Here is a 17,920-nt window from a genome sequence, read left to right as displayed (position 1 = left end):
TTTAGAAGTCATGGGAAGAGTGGGCTATGTGGTGTCTGCAGCCAGCAGGACTGCTGACCTGAGAAAGCAAGCTTGGAGGAAAAGATGCACCTAGCAAAGATGCTGTGGATGGGGAGTAAAACTTTACAAGACCTTTTATTGTTATTTTCTTTTACACACCAACGCTGAATTTATCTTCTTATAGTTTTGTAGCTGTCTTGCCCTAATACAGTATAGTTTTAGTGATTCAAACTCCTTAATTCTTTTTTTTTTCCTAGACCATATATAACACATCTGTCTCTGAGCTCTGGTGGACTTGTAATCCTGTCATCATAGTGCTGGCATAGATCCAGGCTGGCAGCAGAGCTCTACCTTGTTCCCTGTCTCCTAGCTACATCAGTCTCTGCCTAAGCCACCAGCTCACCAATGCCTTGGTCCACATCTAATTGATCTGTACAGCTTTCTGTACTGCAGACTTTATACATGAATTCTGCTGCCATAATTAATATGTACATAGATGCATTACATCTGTGTTTATATCACCAATGTCCCCATTTTAACACCCCTTCAGAAAAGACCAGACAAAATCATATGGATCTGCTTTGTTTATAGTACCTGCAAAATTTTCCAGTGAAGTTACCAGCACACAGGCAAGAATATCCATTAATCTCATCAATGCAAGTAGCCCCATTTGCACACTGGTGGCCACGGCAGTTGTCTATGTCCTCTTCACAATTTACCCCTGTGTAACCAGGGTCACAACTGCACTCATAAGAGGTAATCCTGTCAGTGCAGTTTCCGTGAATGCAGGGGTTTGAAGAGCATTCATCGATGTTGATTTCGCAATGGGTGCCGGTCCACCCTTTGGGACATACACAACGGTAGGAAGTATAGAAGTCTTCACACGTCCCCTCATGCATACAGGGATCTGAGCTGCAGACATCTACCTGCAAACAGCCTGTAAGAGCAGGGTTTGCAGATATTTTGAGAAATTGCTCCACTTGAGGTTTTTTAGTGGGGATGTCAGCATTTTCGAAGTATGAGAGATAAATGCCACTGATTTCTATGGTGCTCATACATCCTCGCAGGCCATCCAGATTGTCAAAAGCCTTGTCAGCCACATAGATGTCTGTTTCTTCTCTTAAAAAGTTGAGGCTTCCTGCGGCTGTTGTGCTAGTTGCAATGTCTTTCTTGTTATCTACATCAATGTGCCACCTAGAGAACTGGGACAAGGGCTCTACCATAGAGACCATCACTTGATGCCATTTTCCATCACTCACAGGCAATGAACTAGCAAGGGTGAGCTTATAAAAGCTGTTGCCGCTTTGCAATTGAAAGAGTAATTTTGAGTTGTGAATACTGATGGTAACAAACTCTGGCTCCTTCTCCGCATACAGAAGTATCACGTCAGTGTCCCTAGTTCGAAAGCCAAATATGATATTGGTGAGGTCTCTGATGATTTTTCCATTGCTTCTGTAAAATATCGCACTGCTTCGACCACTAAACACTGCGTTAGCAAGACCTGTGCAAAGATAACAATCGAGAAACAAAGCCAGCTTTAAACCAACAGTATCTCTTCCATGCCCCATGTTTTTTGTCATTAAGCCCATTTGGGTTTGCTGAAAAACAATCAAATTCCACAAGCATTTCAGTTATCCTTGCCTGCCCCTTATGGCTAGTCAAATTACAGCTGCCAGCTATATTGACATCAAAAGCATGCTGCTTTGTATCATCTCAAGTTATCATTCTAGATACAATTCTACAGTAGCATTATCTCTCTTTTTCCTCTTTACACAAAGAGAAGGAGGTGATTGTAATTGTATACAACTCAGACCTGAGGCTGAGAGGGTATTTCAAATGAATATATGCATTTGTCATTTTATGTTTCTTCCCTAGTACAGGCAGCTAGTTATTCCCCATGACAGATCCAGGCACAGTGAACCTTTGCTCTCAATTCCTCTTTTCTTAGGTAAAACACTTAAGAGGTTTTAGAAAGTATTTGATTGGATCTCAGTTTACTCTCACTGATGCAAAAAGGATGAATGTAATTAAAGTCTCTTGGCAAAAATCCCTTCAAAACCAACATAAGAGTTATGCCTATCATGTATAAAGCCAGCTTCTCCTGCTGTGCATGCACTGCTGCAGCCCTGCTGACAGCACTGAGCCGGTGCTGGTGGCCATCAGAGTCCTGGGTTTGCACTGCTGTGAGTGAAAATTGATGGGCAACATTGTGGCAGTTTTATGGACATCTTCACAAAGGTATTTGACATCTTTTATTAGCATGGTTTCTACTAAAATGCACTAACTTGCTGGGCTGTAAATTTGCACATTCTGAGATTTGTGAGAATTATAGAGAGAGAGGAGGGACAGGAAGGAATGTCTTCTGTCTACACTTCACACAAATTTAGCTCTACAAGATCCTAGAGTGGGGGTAAGGTGAGCTCCTGAACTGTCTCTGGGCTCCGTAAATCTTGATGAAAAGAACCCCTGGGAGTCCCAGTATGAAATTATTGACTGCATATCCTGATACTAAGACAGCAGAGGCATAACTACATTGCCTGGATCATCAAATGTCTTTCTCATAGGAAAAGTTTCCCCAGAGGAAAACATATTAAAAACGAAAGATCTTTTCAAAATGCTTTCTGGTTTTTTTAAATGTCTCACAAATATGGGGTTTTTTTAAGCTCATAAAGCTAAAATACTTGTGTAGAACTCCCACTAAGTTATACTGGGAGTACAGTTTTGCTCTTATGTGATGTTCCCTACACCAGCTTCCTGTATTGGCTTTTTTGCTTTCTGTGGAGGGCATGTGCTTACTAATTGTAGCCATCTAGGTGGAAGTAGAGCCACAGCCCCTGGAAAAACAGCTCTTTTTCTACCATAGCTTAAAATGGTATCCAGAGCATAAGATACCAGGCGCTCACTTCTCTATGTTCATTTGTATTTCACCATAATACACAACAGTAAAGTTTATGAAAGAACATAATTTGGTGTTATCATTAAAGGTGTCTATTAGAGAAGGTGTAATTATTTTAATTTTAGTTATGAATTTTAACAAGTGCTGCAATGCTGATTCTATCAGTGTCAATAAATATAGCATCATATTGGTATGTCAGCACATTGTCTATGATAGAAATCTTTTGTTGACCAACGTTCTCATTCCTAAGAGTCAGCCATTCTAACTGCGTGTGTATTTATCTTCCTTCACAGCATCATTAGGGCTTTCTTTGATAGCAAAAAGAAAAAATATTTCTTCAAAATCCTTACTTGCTTTCTAAATTCCACTCCAGGGTGGGAATGAGGAGAAAAGCGAGGAAGGAAAGAAGTACACAGGGTTGTTAAGATAGCTAATGGTCATCAGTTTTCAAACAGACTGCTTGGCATGCAGCTGCTTATTATGAGGACACATGTAACTGTAATGCTGATATTAAGGTGACTTTCTTCAAAGATATTTAACATTTAAGAAAATGAAATGATGCACTGTATGTCATGTAGTTTGTCTTTTCAGGAGGATGGAGAACATCCTAAGGTTAATCCAACACCGGATATCCTCTTATCTCTTTGCAGTGGAATTACAAGGGGTACTCTCACACTCTGGCAATGTACTGATCTATTGTACAACCTTGATGAGTTGTGTTACGTAAGTTAAAATCAAAGGTCCTGTAAACAGTGGTGTCTGTGTCAGGGGATCTGGTTGAAAATTTCTGGGCTTGCTAGGGCAGGCTCTTCCTGCTAATGTCACTTACAATTGACATAATTATTATCTTGATATAGAAATAACATTTGAATGAACTTTAAAGGCAGTGAATAGTGAGTTTTAAGGAAATGGTGATGAAAATTTCTATTTTTATTAATCTCCAAAGATATTAGGAATAACTGAAATGTACATACATTCAAATCCTTGGTGCACTAGCTGGCATTGTGCTTCATGAGGACAGGGCCCAAGCTCACACCACTTAACTTCCTCACATGCCTTCCCTGCCGTGTTAGGGGGACACGCGCAAGTGAAGTCATCCCATATTGAATAGCACACGCCACCGTTGTGGCAAGGGTTCAGCTATGGAAAAAGAAAAGACAACTTATGTTTGAATGAAAGCTGATGAATTTCCAACTCCAAGGATGGGGGATTGTTTGGCAGAAAGGAGAAATCTGTTTATTTCAGATGAAAAATTATAAAGACCACTACTGTGACAGTACAACATATTCAATAATTTGTGAAAAGCAGTATTTAAAAAATTTTAATTCTCCCCTCTGCAAGTACATTTGGCTGTTGATATTATTCATATGCAACATAACTAAATAAAATTGGCTCTTTCTAGCATTTTTACATATTTTCCTAACATGCCATTATATGACATACAATATCATAGAGTATGGGAATGTATGAAAAATTAAAATAAATTCCCCATTATAAACATGTGAAAATGTGAAAAATGCCATTCTTACCTTGCAGAGGTTGTCACCAGTGCAACCTTGTGTGACATTGATCAGAGTCCGATTGACAAGAGGATTTGGTGGATTGGTGATGGGGAAGAATTCCAGTGGCTGATTATTCACTCTTACATCTTGGATGCAGCCTTTGAAATATATGCCATTTCTATCAGTTTCTTTGTTATCTGGTAGGCCTCCAAGGTAAAGAATATTCTTGGTTTGGATGTTTACTACCGAAGTAGAAATAAAGCCTAGGTATTGAGACGACTGGAACAATTCCATCTTATTTGGTTCTATTTTTAATGTTATTAAGTAAAAGTTTCCATCATTCATGGAGTGTTTCCCTACTAGCTTCATGGAATTTAGAGCTAACATTATGAGTTTCCCATCTTCCAAGTAGACTCTTACATACAGATAAGTACTGTTTCTTAAAGCCAGTAATAAGCCAGAAGATCTGCGTGTTCGGACAAACATTGATATGCTCAAATTTTCAGTCTGAGTGACATCAACAGAAAAAGCAGCATAGCCTGAGAAGTCTTCAGATCCAAACCGGCCTGGAATGTACTCTTGAGGTTAGATGCATGGGAAAAAGATTTTAAAAAAATGAAAAAGAAAAGAAGGGAGAAAAATAAAATAGTTAGGGATAGATAACAAGGGAGTCAATGCAATGATCAAACAGCAATTTCTCATAATATTTACGTATGGTAGTAAGATGTGCCAGTGTTTATGGATGAATAAAGACTTTATCCAGCTGTAAATAGGTCCCATTTCAAAATTTCTGTCGGAGTCCATGGCTGTAGCATTAAGAACCAGTACAAGACCAGATGTATTGGGCATATTTTCCCCTTTATTATGCTCTGTGTAATATCAGGTTTTAAAATATTTAAACAAGGAAAGATTTCTACACTTGCACTGATTCCAGTTGCAGAAATAGCCAGAAGATGCTCTTGTGTAAAATCTCCAAAGCGGGTATCTATTTCATGCGGCATGGGCTCCAGAGTTCTCTGACAGGTTTTCTGTTACTGAGTCTCAACACGTGCTCATATACATCAACTTGTATCCAGTTATGAATACTGCTCAGTCCTGTGACTGCCCATAATGCTATGGTGTTGTAGGGGAAAAATGATCCAGGCTCGAGTAAACCTTTTTCTTTTTTTATGTGCTTATCAATTAAAATGATTAAACCAAAACCATCTGTCTCTCTCCCTTACTCTTTATTTTCAGTAATGATTTTCAGACCTGTAAGGATACAAAATATGTAGCCCAAACCGTATTTTATTCTGATGAATCATCTCATTAAAGCACAACAAAGTGTTTCTATTTCTGCACTTTAGGTTTCGTGATCTTGTCCCCAATATTATAGACTTCCTGCCTAAACACTTTCAAGAGCTATTTTAATATATCGAATTCATAGAATGAATAAACCAAGCTTTTTAAAAAAATGCTCACATAGCTAAAGAGTCAGTCCTTTTTTTGTGTAGTAAAACTCCTAAAGTGAGACCTCATAGGCCAAGTTTCTGCCTGCAGCACTACTCTTTTTTATGACTACATTAAAAAAACCCAATAAAAATAGGGGACTGACTATGAAGCCCTGACAGACCCTTAATAACCACACTGCACTACTATGTGGCACAGTATTATTATTTAGCAACAGGAATAAACCCCTTACTTGTTCCTAAACAGACACTTCAATAAATAAATAACATTTGAAATATTTTAATTCTATTAATAAGACTACCTGTATAACTACATCTGATTGTTAAAACTCTGTTTTGTGGAAATAAATATTTGTTGGAATGGATGTTTTTAGGCACTGAATCTCTTTAACTTGTATCTTCTCTGTAATGTGGTGCTTGACTAAGACACTTTTTCATGAGGGTAAAAAAAATTTCGCTGGAATGGGGATTACACATTTGCAGTATCAGAAGGAAATCTTACTCTTCAAAAAGGTATTTCATGCTTACAATTACTTTGTTACATTTCTTTATATAAATATACGCGTATAAGTCATCAATCTGATCTTCTGATTGATGAGATGGCTAGCATCACCTTGGTTAATAATAACCTCTTGGGTCACAACATCTGGATGTTGGTCAAAATAAGTCAACATCTGTTTGTTATTTTGTGTATGTAGAGAAAATATTGCCTCGTGTCAATTACACACTTGGCAGGAACTTTTTTTCAAAAAGACACTAGCGTTTCTTACGTTATCCTTTACCACAAGTCTCCCCTGCTCTGCCTTTTAAGAAGCTTGCCACAGCCTTTTAAATATGGCATACGTCTAGAACTTATGTATGACAATGGCCTAGTGCCATGATTTGCATGGAATATTGTGGTCAGCAGGGGAAAAAAAAAAAAGGCACGCTTTCTAATCATTCTCAACAGTTCTAATGCCAGTATAAGCCTCTCCTGGCCCTGACTGGTTTTAATTTTGCTTCATAGAAGGAGGCAAACATATTTACCAGATGTTGTCCTATACTCCAAAGTTGCTTTCCAAATCTTTGGATAAATTACAGCTAGACTTCAAAGAAGTCTGTTACAATTACCTCTCAGACTTTGTCATTTCGCAATAAAACCAAAAAGAAAAACTATTGAAAAGTTTTGATAACTATTAAGTATAGCATACAAAATGAAATTGTATTTAAACATTTGAAATATATCTCAAGCTACAGCTTTCTGCAGCAATATGTTCAATAAAAACCTAGGGCCAGTCACTCAGCTCATGTAAATCAATGTAGCTTCACTGGCACCAGTGCAGCCATGCCAGTTTACACCAGTTTAGGATCTGTCCGTTCCAATCTGACCATGGCTCTGCTGTTGCACTTCATTTTTTTCCAAACCACTTGGCAAATTTATACACATAAATTTATGTATGTATGTGTTTTTTCTTTCTTAAACATTGCCATGACTGGCCATGCACAGATGGTTAGTACGGGGCAGAGAGGGAGGCAGGGGCAAGGGCACTGTGTGGAAGACTCCGTCCTGTACAATTTTCTTCAACAAATCTGCTTCTTTGAAATCACTAAAAATTTTGCTGAGGAAGGATTGCAGAGTCCACCCCAAACCGTTTCTGAGGGGTGCTGTATTTACACACACCAGATGCAGTACAGCAGGGAGCTGGGCAGGGGCATCCTGTTGTCCTTCCACTTTGCCTCAGCTTGCACTTGGAGAGATCACCTGCAACAGGAAAACTGCTACATGTATCTGCAGCTTTTGTATTCTTGCTTGTTGCTGCCAAAGAGGCTGTTGGCTGAGATGTGCTCTTTTGTTCAGTGAGAGAGAGACACGTTTCCCCGTCACCAAGCAGCTCTCTGGTAATGGTTTGTCTTCGTTAGTGATTGTCCAGAGCTGCCCTGGGACCAGCTAAGAGATGAATGGGCCCTGTTTTCAGTCGCTGCAGCCCTGCCTTCTCCTTGTGCTAATAAGATTAAGTTAATAGTATAATCTTTTTTTTTTTTTTTAACTGGGAATCTGTCTATTTTAACTTGCAGAACTTTTGCTAGCATTGCCTTAGATAGTTTCTTTATAAAAGCCTAGAGAAGCTTAGGATAAACTTTTCAAAGAACGCTTTGAAAGTAAGACTTAAGCTCCAAGTGACTTGGTTGCTTTCTAAATTTTACTCAGGGTACATAACCTCCAGTGAACTACAGTTTTCCAGAGTTTATGGCTTGCTAATATGAGCACAAAGATTTCAAAACTGGATGAGTGGAATCCACCAGTTTAGTTTGACTTATTTTTGTCAGCCTGAAAAGCAGCCTTTCTGGGAAAGTAACTATAAAATAATGAAGATATGCTATTACTAATCTCTTGCACTTTCTTACCAGTTGGTATTAAGCTCCAGAGCTACTAAGGGTCATGCCATCTCTTCATCAGGTGAGCGAGATTGTTTATGACCGTGTTTTCAGCAACCACTTAAATCATGAATGCCAAGAGTATTCCCTTACCTGTTCCGCAGCTTGGCCCCGTGTACGGCCGGTAGCAGTCACAGTGGTAGCTCAGCCACAGGTTGGTACAGCGTCCCCTGTTCTGACAGGGGTGGGTTTCACACCAGTCCTTTTTAGTACATCCTGTCCTGACATTTAAAGATGATTCAGGTGTTACATTCTCTGGAGTAATAACATTTGAGTCTATTTCAATGTCCTGAAGACAGCCTACAAATGAAGGTGCAAAATGTATATCATAGATGTTAAGTAGAGAGTTGCTGCTAATGTTCTCCACTGGTAAGCCACCCAAAAACGTGCTCTGAAATGCAAGCATCACGTGATCGTTATCTATCATAACAGACGTTTTATTCAGACATGATTCCACACAAGAGCTGTCAAGCAAATTAAGAGTAATAGTTCTTGCCAAGGTTACCTCCACTGAATGCCACTCTCCATCACTGACATTATGTGAAATACGCAAAAGAGCCTGTGGCTGGTTATTGACTTGCACAGATAAGTGTAAATAGCTATTCAGCAACCCCAACTTCACAAATGTATTTTTCTCCCCTCGGTAAAACAGAAAAGTTGTAGGTTGCACAGTCTGAAACCTCAGTTTTATATTATAAAAAAATTCCTTTTTAGAGGACAGGGAATTCTTCAACCAAAAGAAACTGCTTCCTTGAAAAGAAAACGTGGTTGTGATTTCACAGTGTATTCCAGTATATCCAGGTGAACATATGCAGCTGAATCCGTGTTGGCCGTTTTTCAAATGTGGGATACATATTCCATTGTTTTGGCATTGCTGATCGGTGCAGCCACGGAGAATTTCTGTACAGTTCCAGCCACCATAATAAATTCCTTCTTTGTCTGCAGGTGGGCAATGGCAAGTGTAACTCCCAGGAAAATTCTCACAGATTCCACCATTTTGGCAAGGATTTGTGAAACATTCATTGATGTCTTCATCACAGTGAGTACCTGAAGAAGAATCAAAGAATTAGCTATGCTGGATTTGATAGCTGAAGGCCAAAATAGCATTTTTTATAATGGATGTTTTATTAGATTAATTTTAATTATAGGGGAATTCTTGATAAATAGATTGTCTCGCATGTCTAAAATATGTTAAATATAAAAATACCACTCATACACCATGGTTTTCTTATGGAAAGTATTATATAAACACCTTAGCAACAGTTACATTTTGGACAAAAAAAACATACAAATGGACAGTTCTGATACGGATTATACAATGAAATAGAGACAAACATCACCTCCAAAAGATGCAATCAAGTAATTGTTTCCCACTTGTTCTGTGGTAGAAATTTTGAATGTTTTGGGAGGAACTGAACTATTTATCACATACGAGAAGCCCAGAATTGTCACTTCATTTTTGTCATACTGTATGTTGATGAGATGGAGTATAGTCTGCTGATCTTTCCTTCTCTTTTGCATTCATTCAAAGACTAGAAGATTTACGGACTAGTATTCTTGGTCCCACATGAAAATATTGGAGCAATAATCTTCAAGTGAGAGCCTCAGGACTTAATAAGTACTATATGAGATAGTGGGACAGACTGACAAGTAGGTGAACATCCCTGCAACAAGTAGGTAGAGTGAGCTGTCTTTCTGAAGAATCAAATTCATAGAGTGAGCAGGGAGCTGCACAGTGTGATAATAATTAATGCAAAGAAGAGCTTAAACCTACATCCTGTCAGTGGTCTGGGCAAGATGCAGTGAGATGCACCCTGTCCACAGTGAGTGGGCAGCTGGAACGTTTCAGGGTTAGGTGCATACTGCAGTTGATACAATCTCTCACAGTCTCCTCCTAAACAAATTGTCCAGCATATCACTGGATAAACACATAACGCAGTGGTGAACAATTGCCTGATGGGTTGGGCTCAAAGGGATATAGTGGATGGTGTTACATCGGGCTGGTGACCAGTCACTAGCGGGGTTCTGGAGGGATCCATCTTAGGACCAGTACTCTTTAATACCTTCATAAATGACCTTGATGCAGGACTCGAAGGTTTACTAACCAAGTTCACTGATGACACGAAACTGGGGGGCGCTGTTGACATTCTTGAGGGCAAAGAGGCCTTGCAGAGGGGTCTAGATAAATCAGAGAGCTGGGCAATCACTAACCACATGAAGTTTAACAAGGGCAAGTGCTGAGTTTTGCACCTTGGACACAGCAACCCTGGATATACATACAGACTGAGGAGTGAAGGTTGGAGAGCAGCCCTTGGGAAAGGGATCTAGGGGCTCTGGTTGATGGCAAGTTGAACATAAGCCAACAGTGTGCCCTGGCAGCCAAGAGGGCAACCGTGTCCTGGGGTGCATGAAGCACAGCAGTGCTTCGGAAAGTCGAGAAAGGGCATTGTTCTGCTCTACTCCGCACTGGTGCAGCCCCACCTCAAGTATTGTGTGCAGTTTGGGGTATTGCAGTATAAAAAGGATATCAAGCTACTGGAGAGTGTCCAGAGGAGGGCCACAAAGTTGGTGTGGGGTCTAGAGGAGAAATCGTTATGAGGAGTGCCTGGAGTCACTTGATCTGTTCAGCCTCTAGAAGAGGAGACTGACAGAGCACCTCATAGCAGTTTACCGCTTCCTCACAAGGGAAGGAGGACGAGCTGATCTCTTCTCGCTGGTGACCAATGATAGGACCTGAGGGAATGGCAGGAAGATGTGCCAGGGTAGGCTTAGGTTGGATATTAGGAAAAGGTTGGAGCACCGGTGCAGCACTGGAGCACCTCAGGGAAGCAGTTATGGCACCAAGCCTAACAATATTCAAGAAGCATTTGGACAATGCCCTCAGACACATGATGTAAATTTTAGGGTTGTCCAATGCAGAGACAGGAGTTGGACTCATTGTTCCTTGTGGGTCCCTTCCAACTCAGGTCATTCTGCCATTCTGTTATTTACAACAAACAACTTTTCTCACTTCTTCCAAAAACAAGGCAGCAGTGACTTCTGGTCATTCAGCCATGCTCTCAAACTGTGAGGAGAATTCACTTGGGGTGTAAGGATGTGAGAGAAGCTGTTGAAGGGGTTTGAACTTGTATAACCCAGCAGAATACTCCTGGCACTGTATCTACAGGGGAAGTTACTTTACCTTTCCTATATACAAAATATAAAGTAAAGAAAGATGTAAGGAATATTTTCACAAACATCTCAGAGCTTGGTGATGAAAGTGTTTCCATAGAAGATGGCCTACACAAACTCATATTTTCTCTTCTTCCATATAATGCTTGGCTTCTGATATATAGGTTAAAAAGAGATCGTCACCTCAACTTCACTGTAATTTGATAGATGTGACCTTAGTATGCCTACTGGATCAGATTTCACAAAGAAAAACAAATCTGTTCCTCTTGTAAAACTAATCTGTTTATCCCTCTCCTCCGTTGTTCATCTAAAATTGGTAATTATAGTAACTTCTCCCCTGAGCAATCAAGTGACTGATCTATACGCAATGGATCAGGGAAAATCTGCTTCTTATCTCCCTTGGAAGCAGTCAAAATATCCAAATACTTTTTTGAAAACTCATGCTAGCCGCAACTCCTAATATTTCCATTTCCCTTCATAGTTATACTAGAGAAAAATAAGAAATACTCTGCAGTTAGTTTACAAAATAGTATTATCAGCACAAAATAGTTAATAAACATATTTATGCCTGCCCCCACAGCAAAACTGATGCCTGTAAATTAGATAATGAGCTATGCTGAGACACATACAGCTGCATCTAGGTACTCGGCACCACACCTAGCTTTACATATACATTCAGATCAAGCTTTATTTTTACAGCAAAACACAAGCATTTTTCATGGAAAATTACAGAGCAGCATTCAGCCACAATGAAATGCTTCAAATAGCAGTAGATAAATGTAGTTATCCAGGCTAATTCCCTGCCTGTCCACTTTATTCAATCAAAGGTTTAGCTAGACCCATCTCAGACAATGGTAAGTTACAGCAGAGCCAGAAGCGGATGGTGAATTGATTGCAGTTTGTTTGAAAGAATAGCTAAAGTGAAGTGGTCATAGCAAGCATATAAAAGGTGCTCTCCGCAGTGATCCTCCAGACTCATCTGTCTTCAGATTATCAAATTGAAGCTTCAGATTATCAAATGCAGTTAGTGCTCTCTCCCTTGCCTGGCGGTGGGATTTTACAGCAGGAGCCTCTCTCTGTTTTCCAGCCAGGCTTGTATTTATTCCAACGTGAGATGTCTATGTCTACCTTAATGTGTAGTGGCATCTGGCAGAAACATGACTCATTGGGACTGACTTTCTCAAAGTGAAGTGCACTTCCCAAACTGTTACTGACCAGGGGCCAGACCAACGTCTACTTTGCCCAGTTTGTGGCAATTTCTGTGTTAGCAACTTGTCCTGCTTTTGCAATTCCAGTATATGAAAAGTGAAGTTACTGTGGGCTGTTTCCCGTTTTGGACAATGTTTTAGTAGATCTCCTGCCTGATGTTGCTCCCTTCCGTCCTTTGACATTGAGAACAATTTGTCCACAGGTCTTGTATACAACTCAGTGTATATCTAACAGCTGCTGAAATGCAGATCTTTCTGGGGTTTTGCGTCAGACGTAAAAATTAGTGCAGCCTAGAAGGAGTAGGATCAGAGATGTACTTAGCCTTGTCATGGGGCTTCAGAGTGGTCAGAGCACACTTAAGGATTTGAAGACTGGGAGTCCCTATAAAACCTTTCATAGAAGAAATCACCACAGTGAATAGCTAGAAACATGGTTGCTGCATTTTCAGTGATGTGTAATGACTCTGTGTACATTAGTTTATTCTACCACAGCATCTGTGAGGCATTACCTTTGCCTTGTAACTTGTCATCTGAGTCACACCTTGCAATGGCAACTTGTCCCCAGAAAGGATAAAATAGATGCATAAACAGAACCCAACTTTACAATAATGTCTAGTGTCTGTGTTGTTTTCTGCTTGATCAGATTAGGTGTAAAATAACTGAAATTATTTCATGACCACGCTAAACTTCTTTGGAAATCATATATGTTTCTACTTCTAAATTTAGTTAACATATTTGATAACAAAAGCATCAATGTCTAAGAAAGAAATAAAATTAATTTTATGAAGTACATATATTATTGTTAGAGTACTCCTTGCCTAAAGAAAATGAATAATTTCAGTTAATAAATGCAAAGTGACTATCCTAAAGCCACTTAAATATGTGCAATTTCATAAGCAATTCAGTATCTGAAAATAATATCCATTTTTATGTTACAAAATAATTGTTTTGTTGGTTTGTATGAGACATACATACATCTATATACCTACTGTTTCATAGTAAGATTAGCACAAACATAAATGTAGGTCACAACAAAAGACAAGGAAATATGCCATTTTTCATATTAAGAATAAATAAATCATCTATTCTTACAAGCAGTGTTGCTATTGCTTGTTATCTGCCACTTGCTGTACAAGCAAAGACCACTGTCACTCAAGATAAAAGCACTCTAGATAAAAGGATTAGTCAATATTTTTAGAATGATATAAGCAGTTCAAATGGCTCAGGTTGGAAGAGAAGTTAAGCATCAAATGATGTAGGACATACCAGAAGCAAATGAAAGGAGAACTACTATTTTCTTTTCAGTGGTTGCATGCATTAGCTCAGCTAAACATATCCATGTTTATAAAAGAAATAGTAAAGTAAAATAATTCAGCATTTTCTGTTCTAAATATATAACAAACCTATGAAAAAAATCAGATAATGTGAATATTTTAATCATATTTTTATAATGATTACTTTTTTTCTTCCTGTGAAGTTTTATCCTAAACGGAGATGAAACATCTCCTTTGACTCTGCTTGATAACACCACTCATATTTAGCTCCTTTTTTCACTTACACATTATTACTACAGGGTAGCTATTTCCTAACTGTTAACCTCTTAATTAAACTATCTGTTTCGTATTTAGCAGTAAAGGCTTCCTGCAGAAGCAGGATGACAAAAGCAATTATTCAAGCACAATTCTGCTGAAAGCCACTAATTTTCATTCTGATTAAGCAATTACGAAAGCATTGTCCAAGTTATGCTTTTGATTCACACCTTTGGTCGGAAATCTGTTCAGAGCCTTCTGCATTTCCAGCTCCTTGACACTATATAAATATCAAGCAAGGACAAGCGAGCAGGCTGGGTAGATACTACACATTCAATACAATCTAAATGCACATATAATTTCACAAAAAGAAAATATTTACCTGTAAACATTGTCATTAAAACGATGTAAACTTGTATCCTAGTTGCAATCATCTTTTTCTGAAGGAAAAAGATTTTTTAGCACTTAAGCAGCCCACAAATCAAGTTTCTGTAAAATTCAAAACAGTACTTAGCATAAAGATTCCTTTCCGGGATTAGCTTGCTCCACTTCTGTACCTGCTGGTGTAGTCTGATGGTGTGTTTTGCTCAAGCCAGATCAACAAGGCTTAAAGTAAGACTCATTAACCTGCTTACGCACTAGATATGTATTCTACTTAAATTCTTTTTTGCATGTTTTGTGCAAGTGTGTTCACATGAAACTTTGATTGTGTTTCACAGAAAGGCATATTTTTAGGATCTGTTCAAAATTGTTTTGGCACTTTTTGTTCTTTTTTTCAAGGTGTTAGTCTTTAGACCATATTTTCTTTAATTTTCAAAAGGTTTGACTCACAGATTAACTCTTGCACAGTCCCTTTCATTCAGAGAAACTGTACATCTCAATAAGCAGATAGAAGAGCCCTAAATTGCATCTCCTTTCTTTATTTTATAAAGTATTTTTGTTGCATTGTCTCTCACTCAACTACTTACTGGAAATTCATGTCTCTAGATGTTTGAGTGTGCTAAAGACAGGAAAAAAAATTCCTAAAACACTTTCTTTTTTCAGCCTCACATGAGACATTTTGATTTGAACCTAATTTAATGAAAGGAAAAGAGAGTTCAGAAGATTGAATTACTTATTTTTGTGATAATTTAAGCAGCAGATTTTTTTTTTGTTTTCTTTTCATTATCCTTTATCTACATGATGAATTGCTTAAAATATTGCTACAGCAGTATTTCTTTGTGTAATTAGGGAAATAATTATAAAGCAAGAGGGTCTGTCCCTGGGCTGGTATTTACACCATCCAAACAGCAAATGGCAAACTATGGATTCAGATCTTTGTCCTGGCAGGTTCCCATTTTAAAACTTCAACAACGGATCCTGAAGTGTCTCTCAGCCTCTCCACAAGACAATGTTGATTTTCAACAAATGTGTTCTTCAATTCCTTCTTTTCCCTCAATTCATTTAGTCATTAATTAAGAAATTCTTGACCTTGGGTCAAATTTGTTTCTAAGTTCAACAAAAGACTCATATGCAAGACACAATTTTGTATTAATTTATTTTACAGCTCACAAATAATTTTCTGCTCAGAAAACTGCTCCTCCTTCTAACTTCCAATATAGGCATTGAGTGATTTTTCCTATAATAAGTTCAAATACCGAGGGGTAAGAATGTCATCCAGAGTCTTCGACAGGTAAGTAAGAAACATTTAAACAAAATAAGGTTCATGTTGCTAAGTTAGTATACATGTATTTTATGTCTTTTGCTACATCTTTAAATGCATTTTTATTTTGAAAATAACAAGAAAAAGTTGGAGGTTCTCATAATTGCCAGTCCTTTTGCACAATGACTCTGATAAATGTTCTGAAGGTAAGATTATGAACGTATGCACTGTGAGCAACTTGGGATAGGCATATACCACTATAGCTTAGAGAAAACACAGAGTGATGACACTCTGAGACAGAGGAACTTCATACCAGGATATCTAGCAAACTGCCCGAAGCCATGTCAGCACTGCTAGTGTGTGTTTTGAACAAACCTGTCAAAAACAAGTGGTTACAGAAGGTGATAGTTACTCTAATTACAGTAAGGGATTGACATTGTCTTCATTAGCATTTTCACATACAAATCAAGAAGAAAAGTCTACATGAAACCACTATAAATTGGATATAAAACTTGCATAAACTTGCCCAGAAAGTAATTGTCAAAGGTTCCCCATCAAATTAGGAGGTTTCTGTTTAGTATAGTTTGGGATTGTCCTGTGTTTTCTATGGTTGGTGTTTTCATAAAAGATGTGAATGAAAGTTTGCTTATTAAGTTGTCTGATAAAGTTAAGTGAAAAGTTTGAGTGTGTCGAAGACAAAATTAGCTATATAGGTGAATGTAAGAAATTGGAGAAGTGGTCTGAAAAATATTGGATTAAATTCTGGAAGGACTTATTCAGTTTCTATAGTCTCAGGACAGAAAAAGCAGCAATCAGGTGGAACAATAATTCCAGTTTACAAAGCCTTCATCACACCTTGGCAGAAATATAAGTCCACTTTTAGTTCTGTACTGAAGGAAGATTTGGATCAATTGGGGAAAAATTCAGAGAAATGCAATGGTAATAATCACAGGTCTAGAGAATATTGCTTGTAGGAAGAGACTGAAAAAGGGCTTTTCAGTCAAAAGACAAGCTGAGGTGAAATGGGATATGGTAAAAGTCCTACAGTAATAAAAAGAAAGCATGCTGCTCCCAGAGACCATAGTAAACAAATGAAGAAGTCATGTGTTTGACCTGCACCAAGGAAGACCCAAGTCACACTTTAGGAAAATATTTCTGATGATAATAAGGCAACAAAGCCTTGGCATAAGATATCCACTTGGAGGCATAATGTCTCTTTTGGATCCTTAAAAACAGGTTAGAGACAAAAGTGCAATGTGACACAAGTCAGCTGATTCTATCTTAGGCACATAGATAGACCAAATGGTACCTGCATGTCTATCTCTTCCAATTCTACTTTTTTCCATGTTTTTGTGACTTCCTTGAATAAAATAATTCACAGCAACTGATCTGTGTATGTGTCAAACTATACATCCATGTATGTGTACCTATGCATACATAAATATAAAATGCAAGTAGGATTATACCTTGAAGAAAGTAAAATTACAGCATACAGTGTAGAATATGCTTAATGGAAGATGAAAACAAAGAGTTTGTGAGAATGCTTCCTTCACCTATATTTTACGCTTTTGGAAATCTCAGGCCAAAACAACTTTTTTCAACAGACTCATTAATCCTGAGGCCAGCAGAAAGATATGGCTGAGCACAATGTCTTTAGGGCTTCAGGTCTTAGCAGACAGTCATGGAAATTCTAACTTTGCCACATTTATGCTGATAATTGCAAAGAGATAATTACTCTTTGCTGGAAGGAGGAAATGCACGTTCACGAGTGAGTAAGCGCAAGGAAATAAATTGACCATCTTTATGTCATCGTAATTAAAACTCAGGCTTCTGGGCATAAATCAGTTGTCATGGAGGTCAAGAAGGAGGCTTTACTCTTAAGTACATCAGTATAGAGCAAGAGAGGAGTATTTAAATGGATTTTTTCCCCTATTTTTCTTCAGGAAAGAAGTGGCTTATGTTGGATATTGAACTTAATGTGACCAGTGATCTGATCTAGCATGGCAATTTTTGTTGCTGCCTTAGCAGGAAAAGCATATGTAAAATGAAGGACAGAACAGAATACAGAGCTGGAGCACATGGAAAATTGAATACTTTAAAAAAGTAGAA

General features: G+C 38.3%; 2 protein-coding genes across 6 annotated transcripts in view; one reads left to right on the top strand and one right to left on the bottom strand.

The window, feature by feature from the left end:
- Positions 1-17,920, top strand: part of LOC138723467 (coagulation factor XIII B chain-like) — a 206,790-nt gene that overhangs the window by 43,398 nt on the left and 145,472 nt on the right. The window lies entirely within an intron of this gene.
- Positions 1-17,920, bottom strand: part of CRB1 (crumbs cell polarity complex component 1) — a 111,884-nt gene that overhangs the window by 26,641 nt on the left and 67,323 nt on the right. For all 4 annotated transcript variants that reach the window (XM_069862497.1, XM_069862498.1, XM_069862499.1 and 1 more), the window contains 4 exons: positions 8,355-9,308; positions 4,426-4,976; positions 3,871-4,036; positions 595-1,501 (listed from right to left, as the gene is read on the bottom strand). In XM_069862497.1, coding sequence (XP_069718598.1) covers positions 595-1,501; positions 3,871-4,036; positions 4,426-4,976; positions 8,355-9,308 — 2,578 coding nt within the window. The remainder of the gene's footprint in view (positions 1-594; positions 1,502-3,870; positions 4,037-4,425; positions 4,977-8,354; positions 9,309-17,920) is intronic.

Source organism: Phaenicophaeus curvirostris, chromosome 8 (assembly GCF_032191515.1).
Source record: "Phaenicophaeus curvirostris isolate KB17595 chromosome 8, BPBGC_Pcur_1.0, whole genome shotgun sequence".
Taxonomy (NCBI): Eukaryota; Metazoa; Chordata; class Aves; order Cuculiformes; family Cuculidae; genus Phaenicophaeus; species Phaenicophaeus curvirostris.
Note: the sequence above shows the minus strand (reverse complement) of the source record. Positions and strands in the feature narration are given on the sequence as shown.